The 12084-nt window shown below is 36.7% G+C and overlaps 1 protein-coding gene across 1 annotated transcript in view; it reads right to left on the bottom strand.

Moving 5' to 3' along the window:
- The window catches only part of TRAPPC10 (trafficking protein particle complex subunit 10), a 51209-nt gene that overhangs the window by 19691 nt on the left and 19434 nt on the right, over positions 1-12084 (bottom strand). The window contains exons 5-13 of the mRNA XM_044441605.1: positions 12016-12084; positions 11375-11486; positions 10911-11158; positions 8018-8164; positions 5906-6020; positions 3509-3585; positions 2706-2797; positions 1884-2024; positions 1057-1166 (exon numbers count right to left, since the gene is read on the bottom strand). The exon at positions 12016-12084 is cut by the window's right edge and continues 196 nt beyond it. Of these exons, the coding sequence (XP_044297540.1) occupies positions 1057-1166; positions 1884-2024; positions 2706-2797; positions 3509-3585; positions 5906-6020; positions 8018-8164; positions 10911-11158; positions 11375-11486; positions 12016-12084 (1111 nt within the window). The remainder of the gene's footprint in view (positions 1-1056; positions 1167-1883; positions 2025-2705; positions 2798-3508; positions 3586-5905; positions 6021-8017; positions 8165-10910; positions 11159-11374; positions 11487-12015) is intronic.

A 12084-nucleotide genomic window follows, 5' to 3' on the forward strand; every position in this document is an offset into this window, starting at 1 on the left:
CTCCCTGTGTAGCTCACAAAAAACATAACATAAATTATGTTATGTACAAACATACTATACCAACTAATTTATGCATGAACAAATTATGCTGTCTTGGCAAATGAAACTGTGAGAACACTAGAGGTCACCTATACAAGCTCAACATAATTTACATTAATAGTAGTGTTGACTGGGTACTGCCCAGAGCAAATAGCTTTTCTGAGGGTATAATCTTTTAAGCCTACCTAAGCTGCCTTTTATTATTGTTTTATTATTGCTTATCACTTAGAAATTTGCAATGTAACGAATTCATAAGTAATGTTAGTTGAATAAAAGCATAGTTGTAATGATATTGCCCTGACTGAAGTAAAGTTCTATGTGGACCAAAAGATGTAAGCTGAGTTAAAGCTATGGCTAGGCATACACTAATGCTATGTGCTAAAAATCCAAATTCAGAAACCTGCATACTACTTACATTAAACCATTTGCACCATTTCTCTAATTCTGTATAAGTTATTCTGCCATTTGTACATTTTGTGTAATATATCTTGATTGTCCTAATCATAGTGAAAGCTCTGCAGAGCAATGAAATCCTTATTTCAAATAAGTGGAAAGTTTATTCAATCCCCCATTCCAACTTATAAGATCTCATGAAACATTGTTCATGTACTTTCAAAAATATATTCTCTACCATAAAGACTAAATCCTGCTGCTTTTGATAAAAATCAGAGCTAAAATATTTAGGAAATTAAATTATGAAACCACATTCTGCAAATATAATGTGTTGCCATTGAATTGCTCAACCCTGGTTAAAGCCAGGATGTCCTTATATATGTACTAATTTTCTGAGACCAAGGTATAAGCAACAAAAGACAGCATGCTATAGACTGAAACAACTAGAGAAGGCAAGCACTTGCAGAAAGTTATTCCTTCAAAAAGACCACACTGAAATCTTCACAGTATGGTAAAACCAAGACTTGCTGCAGAAGTCATTCAAATCAATGATGTAACTAGCTTCATTTCTTGAAAGAAAAATAGATTGACTGAAGGTTTACAATAGCCTCTCTCACATCTTACTTTCTTCTGTAGGCTGACTGGCAAAATCTAATATTTCTTGGCAAAAATGTTTGCGTTCCTCTTCTGTTAAGTTATTATCAGCAGCTAGAAGACTGCTTGTTTGAAGATAGCTGGTAGAGAGATAAGGAAGTGTCACAAATGGACTATAAAAATGAAACACTTTCATGCAAATACAATGTGAATTAAAATTTTCCTTTTCTTTTCATATTAATGCTTTTTTTCCATTACAGAAACATCTATGAAGGAACAACTCAACAACCCCAATGCCTCACACAACATGTTTAATTCATTATATGGTAATGATTAGGACAGAATCCAGCATGACCCTGCCACTAAAGTGAGCAAGTCCTACATAATTTGTATTGAAAAAATGTATTGTGTTAATTTGTATTGAAAAAATGCAATGCCCTATTACCTTGTTTATCAAATGTCCTATAGCAATTCCTAGAAGCCAGTCCCCTGTATATAAACCTGTGTAGTTTCTAATAGTCTTTGTAGGAAACAATGCAGCAGAGTCTTGGAAAGCTTCCTGACTTCTTTGGAACTGGAATGTTATGGGACAACACGGTGAGCAGCACTCAATGTGTTTGCAATTTGTTCATGATCTTTCAGATTGGACTTATAGCCTGGGACTCACTGATGGCCTATTCTTGGGGATGTTTACTGCCCCGTGAAACCTGTTTACTCATTACTGGAATTACAGCAATAAAAGGTTTTTACTGTAACTCTGCCATACAAAATGCATTATAGATTCTACTATCCAACTATCCTAATAAGACAAACCAAACACACGAAATCTGCAAGTTCCCCTTTACTCTGAAGGATACTTTTCAACTTGACCAAGATGTTTCTGACATTCTGCTAGCTGCTTCCGTGTATGGGTAATAAGCAATGTCCAGCCCTCTGCAAAGTAGGTTTTTAGTGCCCCTTGAAGATAAACTTCTGCCTTTTGGGGACTCTTCTTCTTCCTTGGAGAAAAAAGTCACAAAGAAGTGGAAAAAATTTACAAAAGCACTTGTGAACAGGTTACATATGCAAACATTGTCTTCATACAGTGCTCCTAAGGCAAACATGAATATGTAATCAGTGTTTCTATCCATATTATAACATTCATTGAGCATACAACAGCTCATTATAAGTTATGTGGTATTGGCCACTTAAAATTCTACAGAAATTATTTATGAACATTCAAGGTAATACAGTTATATATTTCTTAATTATATCAACTATTACTTCCTTCTGTCTCTTAGATTCCATATCTCTACAAAAAGGGGAACATTTGTTGGGGATGTTATCATTAGGAGCAGTATTCAATTTTCACAATCCCTAAGGTACCTTATCTTATTTTATGCCGATGGAAGCTAGTCTAGCACAACATAAATAACACCACCTAGCATGCAGATTTCAAGGAAATTGGTGCATCAGCTGAAGCTATAGGCATTGTGTTTGAGCAGCTTATATGAACACAACATAGTTTATATTAGTGATTGCACCTGGTTTAACATGGAGAAACTAGCTGGCTAACAGTGATAATTTGCTTTTGCTAGCAAGCATTTTTTACAAAGTACACTTCTTAATAAAGAGATGTCTCATTCAGAATATATAAATGTTGGTCTTTTAAAAACAGTCATTTAAAACAATTTATTTACATATAGAACTCTGCCAGATCTTTTCCAACAAGTTTTGCTGAACGAATTCTTCCAATGTTTTTATACATTTCAATGGTGGCATGGGAAAGATCCTATGTAAAAGAAGAGAAAAGTTATTTAAGACAAACATATTATTACAATAGGTCTTGAGAACCCTTCCACATGGTTTACATTTCATCTTCATATATTCAGAAGCATATACTATATACTCCACAAAGATTTGGTTAGAATGAGTACAAAATCTTCTAGATTTTGTTACATCTCAAGCATGTATGTGGGCGTTTGCTTTAGGTCCCAGGATGCACATAATCATTTGAGCTTTAACAGGATGCTCATAATCCTTTGGGTTTCAAGCATTACTAGTGGCCACAACAGATTGGAGTGTAACAAATTCATAAATTAAATTAAAACAATCAACACTAATTTGCTTCTGTAGTTATGTCCAAAATTCAGCTATATAGTCTTAGTATCCAATTTTGCTCTATACTTTTAGCTGGGATACTGCATTATGTTCTAAATGTTTATACTCCTTATACTGAATATGTTAAGAAGAGTGATCCACTGTTTTAATAATTGTGCGATTTCTCAAACTCACTGCTCAGAGTGTCTCATTTGGGACTACTGGCTATGGTTGTGATAAATAAATCAAATAAAACTATTCACAGTATATACCCAAATATTCTATAAATATTGCAATTTATTTGAGTATATAAAATATGCATATTATCAAAATATACAAAAGTATACATAAGTATATTTTGAGCTCTCAGGCTCTATATGTAGAATATATGTAATGTACTTACTAAATAGTGCTTTTCAAAAGCTTCTACAGATGATAAGGCCTCTTTGAGTTTCTTATAAGGAGACTGTGCTGCATTGGCTTAAAAACAAAACAGGGCAGAAAAATAATAAGGTATCTGCTTTAAAGAGCACCACAACGTTTATACAAAAACACAGTGACACATGATCACTTGTGTGGCTTGTTAAATGAAAACAGACTGTGCATATGCAGGCACACGCTGGGCTTGCTGTTGCTTACTGTTTGAAGTTTAATTCACCCTTGCATATCTGTGAGGGTTGCACAATCCCACCTGCCCAAGTTAGTACTGCAGCTTCAGTATTTATAATGCTTGACAGAACATGGCTTATGTGATTGTATGAACCAGCCTAAACACTACAGTAGGTTTTTGGCACAAGGATTATTCAGAACAATCCTGTCTCTGCCCACACAAACTGATGGTTGGCGTGTGTCTGGATGGAGCAGAGATGGCTCCCTACCACTCTCCACTTGAAGAAAGATTTTCAACTGTGTTGGCCTTGTGGAGGCCTTCACTGCAGCAGAGTCCCCTTCCCAGGAAAGGAACCACCACTCTTTGCCTCCATAGAAAAAGAGAACAGAAAAGTAGGGAATTCATTTCCTTCCCACAGGGCTTCTGTAGAAGGCAATTTCTCTAAGCTTTCCTTATATGGCACAGAATGTGGTGAAGAATGGAGTCAGTAGCAACCACAAATTGAGTCCTCAGATGTAATCAAACCAAGCCAAAATTTGGCTACTGCAGCCAAGTTCAACATTCCTTTGTTTCCCTTCTCTTTTGCTGCTCCCTCTATTTTCATCTTCATATTCCACTCCTTTTCAGAATTGCCATTCCTTTCTAATCATATCATTATTTTTACGGGTAGTTTCTAGGTACTCTTCCTATTCTTTAGTTTTCCAGATTTGCTTCACCTATTTTTTTTAGCCTTTTGCACATCTTTTTGTTCCAAATCTGTCTTCCACCCTTTTTTTCTCTTTTCTTCCTTAGCGTTTTTCTTCCAATTGTCTGCTCCTTCTTCCAGATGTTTAAAAATTGCTTCCAGTTTTATACACCTACTTTTCTTCAACAGTTTTGCCTAGAAGTTGATCTTAATCTTGGACAAATTCATAAGGCAGGAGGCTATCCGTGGTTACTAGTCTTACTGGCTGTGTACCACCTCCTTTCCCAGAGGTGCCATGCCAGTTGCCGAGGAGATTGGGCAGGAGGAGGTTTGTACCCATCCCACCTGAGGCATCCTGTGGGCAGCTGTTTTGCCACTGTTTGTACAGAGTGCTGGACTAGATGGACCTTGGGTCTGTTCCAGCAGGGCTAGTCTTATGTTCTTATGGTTATACTGCACAGCTCTGGAGTCCTTTTCCATGCTAGGGTTTAGCTTTGAGAGAGAGAGAGAGAGTAGTAGTAATAGTAACAATCAGGAAAAACAACTGAAAGCCCAGTCACAAGCCAGGGTTTCAGGAAGCTTTAGTTCTAGTATCTCAGCTGAGCCCTGGAAGGAAGAAACAAGGTGGTGTGTACAGAGAGATAAATGTCTAGAATTACCAAAAAGAAAAAAGAGTCTTTTTCTCAGTGCTATACTAAGCTCTTAGGCAATTGTAAGGGCCTGCAAGAAAATGTCACTGACTCTAAATGTTCTGCAAAAATATGCAAGGACTTTAGAATCTTTTATGTTTTTTTAAAATACGCACATATATGTAGTTACAATCCTTAAAGACAGAGTTCTATTTAATATTTTCCCTGCACTGTTAGACTAACCCAAGAAGACAGTGTTAGCTCGCTTTTACTTTACTAACAGAAAGTAGCAATGCTGGAAAATTTATATATGACTTAACTCAAGCAGACCTTGAATTTTTTTTCAGTCCTGGGTTATCTTGCTGATATTAAAATTCTGACAGTGCACTAGTATTATTAGGAATAAATCCCATCCCTTCTTTATTTTCGAAGGAAATACTGATCTTCCATGTTTTCATTTTACAATCAGAAAACAGTGTCATTTAGCAAAGCAGCTGTACACAGGTATCCAAGAAAATATATTAGTACATCAAATGAATATTGAGAAATTCAAATTCCCAGTATTAAAACATTTGACTATAGTAGCACACTAGTTTCTCACTACAATTCTTATGAGCCACATTAGGAGCCATTGTGTTCAACAACAGCTCAAACTATCTACACTAGGAATGAAATGGCAGAATTTATAGCATTTTCTGCTGAAAACATTGTATATAAAGGGTAAATTACTTTAGTGAATACTGATCCTAGTAAAACTGTCTATCAGAAGTACATTATGTCATGCAGCTCTCTCTTAACATCAAACATTTACTTGAAAAGCAAATAAGCCTTACAACTGAACTTACAACTTCAGTTTCATAAAAGTTACATAAGTACCTGTCTCTGGGCGTTCAGCTCCAAGTCCTGCTAGAAGATCAACTGTTCTGTTAAGATCTTCTGAATTGGGCCCTTTTTCTGACACAAGTCCACATAGGTAACCCAGGGACTTCAACTATACAGAACAAAATAAAAAATTTTTATTGTATATTATGACAAAAAGCAATATGTACCATTTTATTTCCTATCTAATGAATACAGGCCTTGTTGTCTTATATTATTAGTCTTATTCAGGGCTTTTTTTGTCATAGAACACACCAGAACAGCGTTCTGGCACCTTTTTTCCAATGGATTTTACAAAGTGAGTTTGAATGGTGTAGCAGATCAGCAGCAAACATCATTAACATAGTGCCTGCAGGCTGCTATTGTGTCTATCTGATAGTGAGATAGTGAGGGTGCCTCTTTTTGCTTGGGACACTGCTCCGCTTGGAATTGTTGTGTTTGTTTGAATATTTTTTGTTTATTGCCGTTGGGGTTGTGGTTTTTGGTTCTTTTTTTTTTTTTTTTTTACAAAAAAAGCACTGGTCTTATTTAAAGACTAATATATTTAAGAGTGCCCAAGATTTCTTCCTGTATCACATTAGCACAAGTAACTTTGAAATTTAACAACTAAAAACTCTATCCTACTGTCTTTCCTCTTACACCTTATACAGCAAATGTAATTGACATAGGATCCTCAGGGAGTTCAAGTACAAGTTCTTGCATCTGAGTCAGTATTTAAATGTGGATATGATCAGACTGCTACTACTAGTACTATTACATTTCTATACTATCTATAGTCAAAGGTCTCTGAGCAGTATACAACATTTAAGTCACCCATCAGATTTCAACCAGACCTGATCCCACTGATCTTCCAAGATTAGGCAGGATCAGACACTTCAGTGCCCCACTGTAGTAGTATAGTGCATAAGCCTAGAAACTGCCCAGCATAAAACTTGGCATTGATGTGGCATCAAGAGCAACAAGGACAATAAATCCAGAAGCTTGATTAGAACAGTTTATTTATAGAGGAATGTTTTTAATGCTGTTTAGATTTTTATATTGTATTTTCATATGTTGTTGTTGCACTCAGAAAGCTGCAGCAATTGGGCAATATAAAAATAAATAGTGACCAGAGTAGCAACAAACTTCTCAAGGCAAACAGGTCTTTGCATCAGAAAGATGTGCTTCTTGGAGAAGAATAGTGATATATATATAATCCCCAATACTGGACTAAGTAGTGGTGGCCTCTGGCCCATTATAGGAAGTGATTTAATATTATTTTTAGCTTTTGATATATACATGTCTAATATAATTTTAAATGCATTTAGTTTTTTATGAAAGGGAGATGTGGTACAATACTCGCTTTAAAATTTATGAACTGCTTGCAAGCATAGGTGAAAAGTATTTAATCAGCCAAGCGCTTTTGGTCTGGCATTCTTCTCTTGATATGCGTTTCCTGCTATGTTACAGAAGAAGAAGAAATCTGTTTTGTCACATAGGAGATTCAGCATTATTAATATAGCACTACAGAAACATTTAGGACAAAACATCACAACTTGGATGCACAAGGAATTTTCTTGTCTGTAAATGTTGTATATGGAAAAGGGATGCGATTGTGTTTGCCACGCCATTTGCTCCCAGCATCCAGTATTGAACCATTACGCATATTACCCAAATGCGTCTCCTGTGGTCATGCCATGAATCCTGCACACACAGAACTGTATACACATACACAATTTTGAGCACATAATGTGGGAAACAAAGTATTATACTGAGGGGTGGGGTAGGTAAGCAAGATAGCAATTACCGAACTGTGGATACCCACAAATATTTATGTAGGAGGGTTTATGCATTTGTCAGAGAGCTTATGGAAAAAAACAGGCTGCCAGCAGGCCAGATGAAAGAAACGACAATAGTGCATTAGCTGGGCACATAGCCAGCAGTCAAATGTATCCTGATACAACAGTGTCTGGCAAAAACAGGAGTATACTCCCTTCTAATCCTTTGCCTGCTCTTTGCAAAGGAGAACAATAGCATTGTGTTGCAAAGAGCTAGCTCCTAATTAAAAGGAAGTTACGTGGTTGTGACAAAGTAGTATAAACTTATGACACATATGCCCTCTTTGCTTACCTTTTCAGTGGCATAGCTCCATAAACCAACTGTGTGCGAAACATTAGCATCTAACTGAGACCGATCACAGCATCCCTCTATTCTCTGCAAAACCTCCAGGCAACTCAAGAAGACCCAACAATCCAAAGCACCAGGAGGAACAGAGACCTTAAGATTAAAACAGTAGACACTGCTCAAATATGAATCTTATTCTAACAGAACATAATTTAGTAAAGAAAAAGTATAATGAAAAGTATTCAAAGCTTTTAGAAGGGTTTGCATGCAATGCCATTTCTTGATACTTCCTCCAAATGTCAAGAGAGTTTGTTTGCACATTAGAAAAGGAAGACTATACTATAGTGAGTTCCTTTCAAGACAGACCTATAGTAAAATGAATATAAAAACATCAATTTCAAATTTTATCTATAAGTTGGAAAAGTTCTAAGTTTGTTCCCAGCTCCTCCAAAAAGGTACAACTTCTGAAAACCAAGTAATCACTGATACATGGCCAAATAATAACTAATAAACAAGGTCAGTAAGCAGAAGGATGGTTTCTAGAGGTCTGCTAAGGTCCTGATAAAAAAAGCATCTGGCAAACACAAAACAAGAACCAAAGAATCAAGTTAAACAGGAGCCAACGGTGAGCAGAAAGAACTGCTTATCAAAGTATGTACTGAGAGCCAATATGGCATGGCAGTTCAAGTGTTGGACTGGGCTTCAGTTCCCATTTGGCCATGAAACTCACCGGATGACAATGGCCAGCCACTCACTCTCAGCCTAACATATCTCACAGGGTTTTTGTTGTTGTCAGGATAAAATGGAGCTAAACAAGCCACCTTGGGTCCCTCACAAGAATAAAAAAGGCAGGATATAACTGCAAAGTATTCTCCTTCTCCATCATCATCCATTATATAGATCTAGCTGAGGTCTCAGCAGGACTACTGTCTTGCTTCTGACTTCAGGCTACTCTTTCAGAGGCATTTGAATCACCTTAAAGATGCCATCTAGGATCAGGCACCAAGGTAAGGAGGAGTGGAATTTATTTGTCATGCTGAACTTATTTGTCATGCTGCATTTTTGAAACATGGAAGAGACTAGCCATCCTTCCAAACTTGATTTATCTTTATTTGATTTGTACCCTGCCTTTCTTCCAAAATGGCTCTCAAAACAGCTTAAAACATTAATAATAACCAACAAGCAATTATACTAAAGCAACACATTTAAAATACAACAACATTGTTAGAGCTTTAGCGATGCTCTCTGGGTTTTGACACCCTTCTGAGGCCCTTTGAGCATATTCAAAAAACAGTATGACTGCTGGGACAATTCCCTATCCTTGCCCTGCCTGCATGGCAGATGGATGCAATTGATCACACTGATTAGACAGGGTTGGACATTCACCTTCCTGAAAGTGAACCTTTCCATGGATCTCCATATTTACATGCTCACAAACAAGCTAAGAAGCTTTTAGTTTATGAAACATTTTGGGTGCGATGCAAAAGATCTAAGTGTGAACATAAAGTTAGTGTCATAATTCAGTCTCAAAAAGTTTTAAAAGTATGTGTTACATGTACTACACCACAAACTAAGAGACATGCCACAATATATAGTTGTGTGCCTATTAAAAAGGTTAGACTGCATTTCGTGGTAAAAGGAGGACATACAGAATGCAGGTTACAACCTTTCTTTGAACACTTTGCTTTACAACATTGAGGGCATCACGATTCCTGAGAAAATGTAGTTTCCCTATGTTCTGATACACAGAACATGTATTCTGTCATGCTTCCAAAGGCAATTTTAGGAGTACAACAAGCTGAAAGCTATGGAATAGATCAGGAATGAAGATGTGTTTTCATCTGAAGATAAATAATGTTTTATACAACCATTCTAAATCATGTCCTGTGGTGGAAAAAAACCTTACATGTGAGATGGGTAGGGCTGGGGAAAGAGTGCATGCATTCTAATAGCTCAGTTTCTTGATCATGGCTATGAGATTAAAAGCAGTGTGTGTTCTAGATCCAAAAATTAAATTTTGGAAAATAAAGACTGAAAGCTTGGCTAGTTAAAGGAAAATTATCACAAAGTATTTAAAGGCAGGATTGCTTTTCACAGTGAAATATCAGTATATGAAAATGTTTGTTTTCCTATCCACTACACCCATAAATCTATAGACATTTGACTCGCTTATCTGCACCAAAAAGGTTTACAGTATAAGGTCAGACTTTCCTCTCCTGCCAGACACCTCAAGTTTTCACTCAAAAAAGAACAGGAAAATAACTCTCTAAAGGATGCTCCAATACATTCTTTCGCTTGAGAGCTGGTGTGGTGTAATACTGGTGGACTCTGAAAGATTCATGTTTAAGTCCCCACTCAACTATGAAGCTCACTGACTGACTTTGTGCCAGTCATGGACTCTCAAAGCTGCTGTTGCGAGGATAAAATGGAGTTGAAGACTATGGACACCATCCTGGGTTCCATCCAAAAAGAAAGGTGGGAAATAAATGCAATGTAATATTAATAATTATATCATTAACAACATGATTATGACATGACAACCCACCATGGTTTATTTATCAGTCTTATCCTGAGGCTAGCATGTGCAGGTTGCAGCTGACATTCTGAATATGCATCCCCACTCAGGGGGTTGTCCTGTCATGCAAAATGCATGCATTATGTGGAAAGTGAACTGCCTGTGTCTGTTTTAGGGTTGTTTAAACATGCATAACCCATGTTCACCAGGTTGGTATAATTGACAATCCCTGAGATTTAAATAACCCCTGATGAGCAACAGCAGCAGGTCTTCTGAACCTGATCAGAGTGACCTTTTAGGATATCTCTAATCCAGAATAAATGATAACCAACTGGGTTACAAAACTTTAAAAATTAGTACTTTGTTGAATACAATTGCACTTACTTCAAGCAGCTTTAGCTCTTGCACACAGTTGTGGAGAAGTTCTAGGGCTCGTTGAGATACCTCCCAGGGCCTCTGAAGGAAGATCAGTAATGTGCATTGGCGAGAGAAGAGATAACTGCGAAGGTCTAACAGAGTGGCTTCCTGATTCTGAATCAGTTCTCTTTTCTCCATGTCTATTGGTTTACGAAGAACCAACCCATTCCAACTTCGCACTGGCTGACAGAAGAAAGTCAACCAATTTGCCCCATCTATGAAAAGCAAGCACACAAGCACATACATATGCCACATTAATATACATAAAGAGAAATATATAATTCTGTGTTAATGCTTTCTAATAAAGTCCACTTTTTATTAGTGGACAACAAATAATTTATACAATCAAGTCATCTAGATCTGGTCCTTGGATTGCTCTAGTTAATTGCTCATGGGGATACATACATAAACATTCTAATTTAATTACTTACCACCAGCACCAAAGTTGACAACATATTGGGAGAACAGGGCATCCAGCTCATCATACTGCACCAAAGCATCTTCAAATTGCTGCAGCATTTCAAAGACAAAGGCCAGCTCTTCCTTTTAACATATAAACAAAAATATGTGTTTTAATATTTGTGTTGTGCTGCATGGTTATTGACTTGAAGTTAAAAGTGGGACCTGCAACATGATGCTAGTGCAAAATTGTCCTGTTCAGAATATTTGTTCATAGATGGTGACATTTTGGCTACATGAGGTCAGCACTCAGAAAACTGAGATCACTATTAGATATAACATTAAAAATTACAATACAAGTGCTTTATCCCTTTACCCCATTTTCCTATCCTAAGAAAATAATGGGCTAACTTAAAACTGTGCCATTTTTTTGCTAGTATAAAGTACATACTAGCTTGCATTTCTATTATCTTTTCTAGAAAGAATCAGTCTGACACCTCACTTGGCTTCAACAAAAGAATACACTGGAACAAGAGTTTTTGCCCATGGTTTTAACGCGTGACTTTTAAGGGGGAAAGATCCTACTATAAAAGTATTGCTCTGAAAGTATAATAAATAACCAACTTTAGAGATGTATTTAAAAAGTTATTTGCCACATACTGCCTTACAATACCTGAACCATAAAATATTCACAGAAACTCCATCCTGGTTCTGTCCTTTTCTCCCTCAAAGTTCTCATGTC

Source organism: Varanus komodoensis, unplaced genomic scaffold, assembly GCF_004798865.1.
Source record: "Varanus komodoensis strain SLA01 unplaced genomic scaffold, ASM479886v1 scaffold4, whole genome shotgun sequence".
Taxonomy (NCBI): Eukaryota; Metazoa; Chordata; class Lepidosauria; order Squamata; family Varanidae; genus Varanus; species Varanus komodoensis.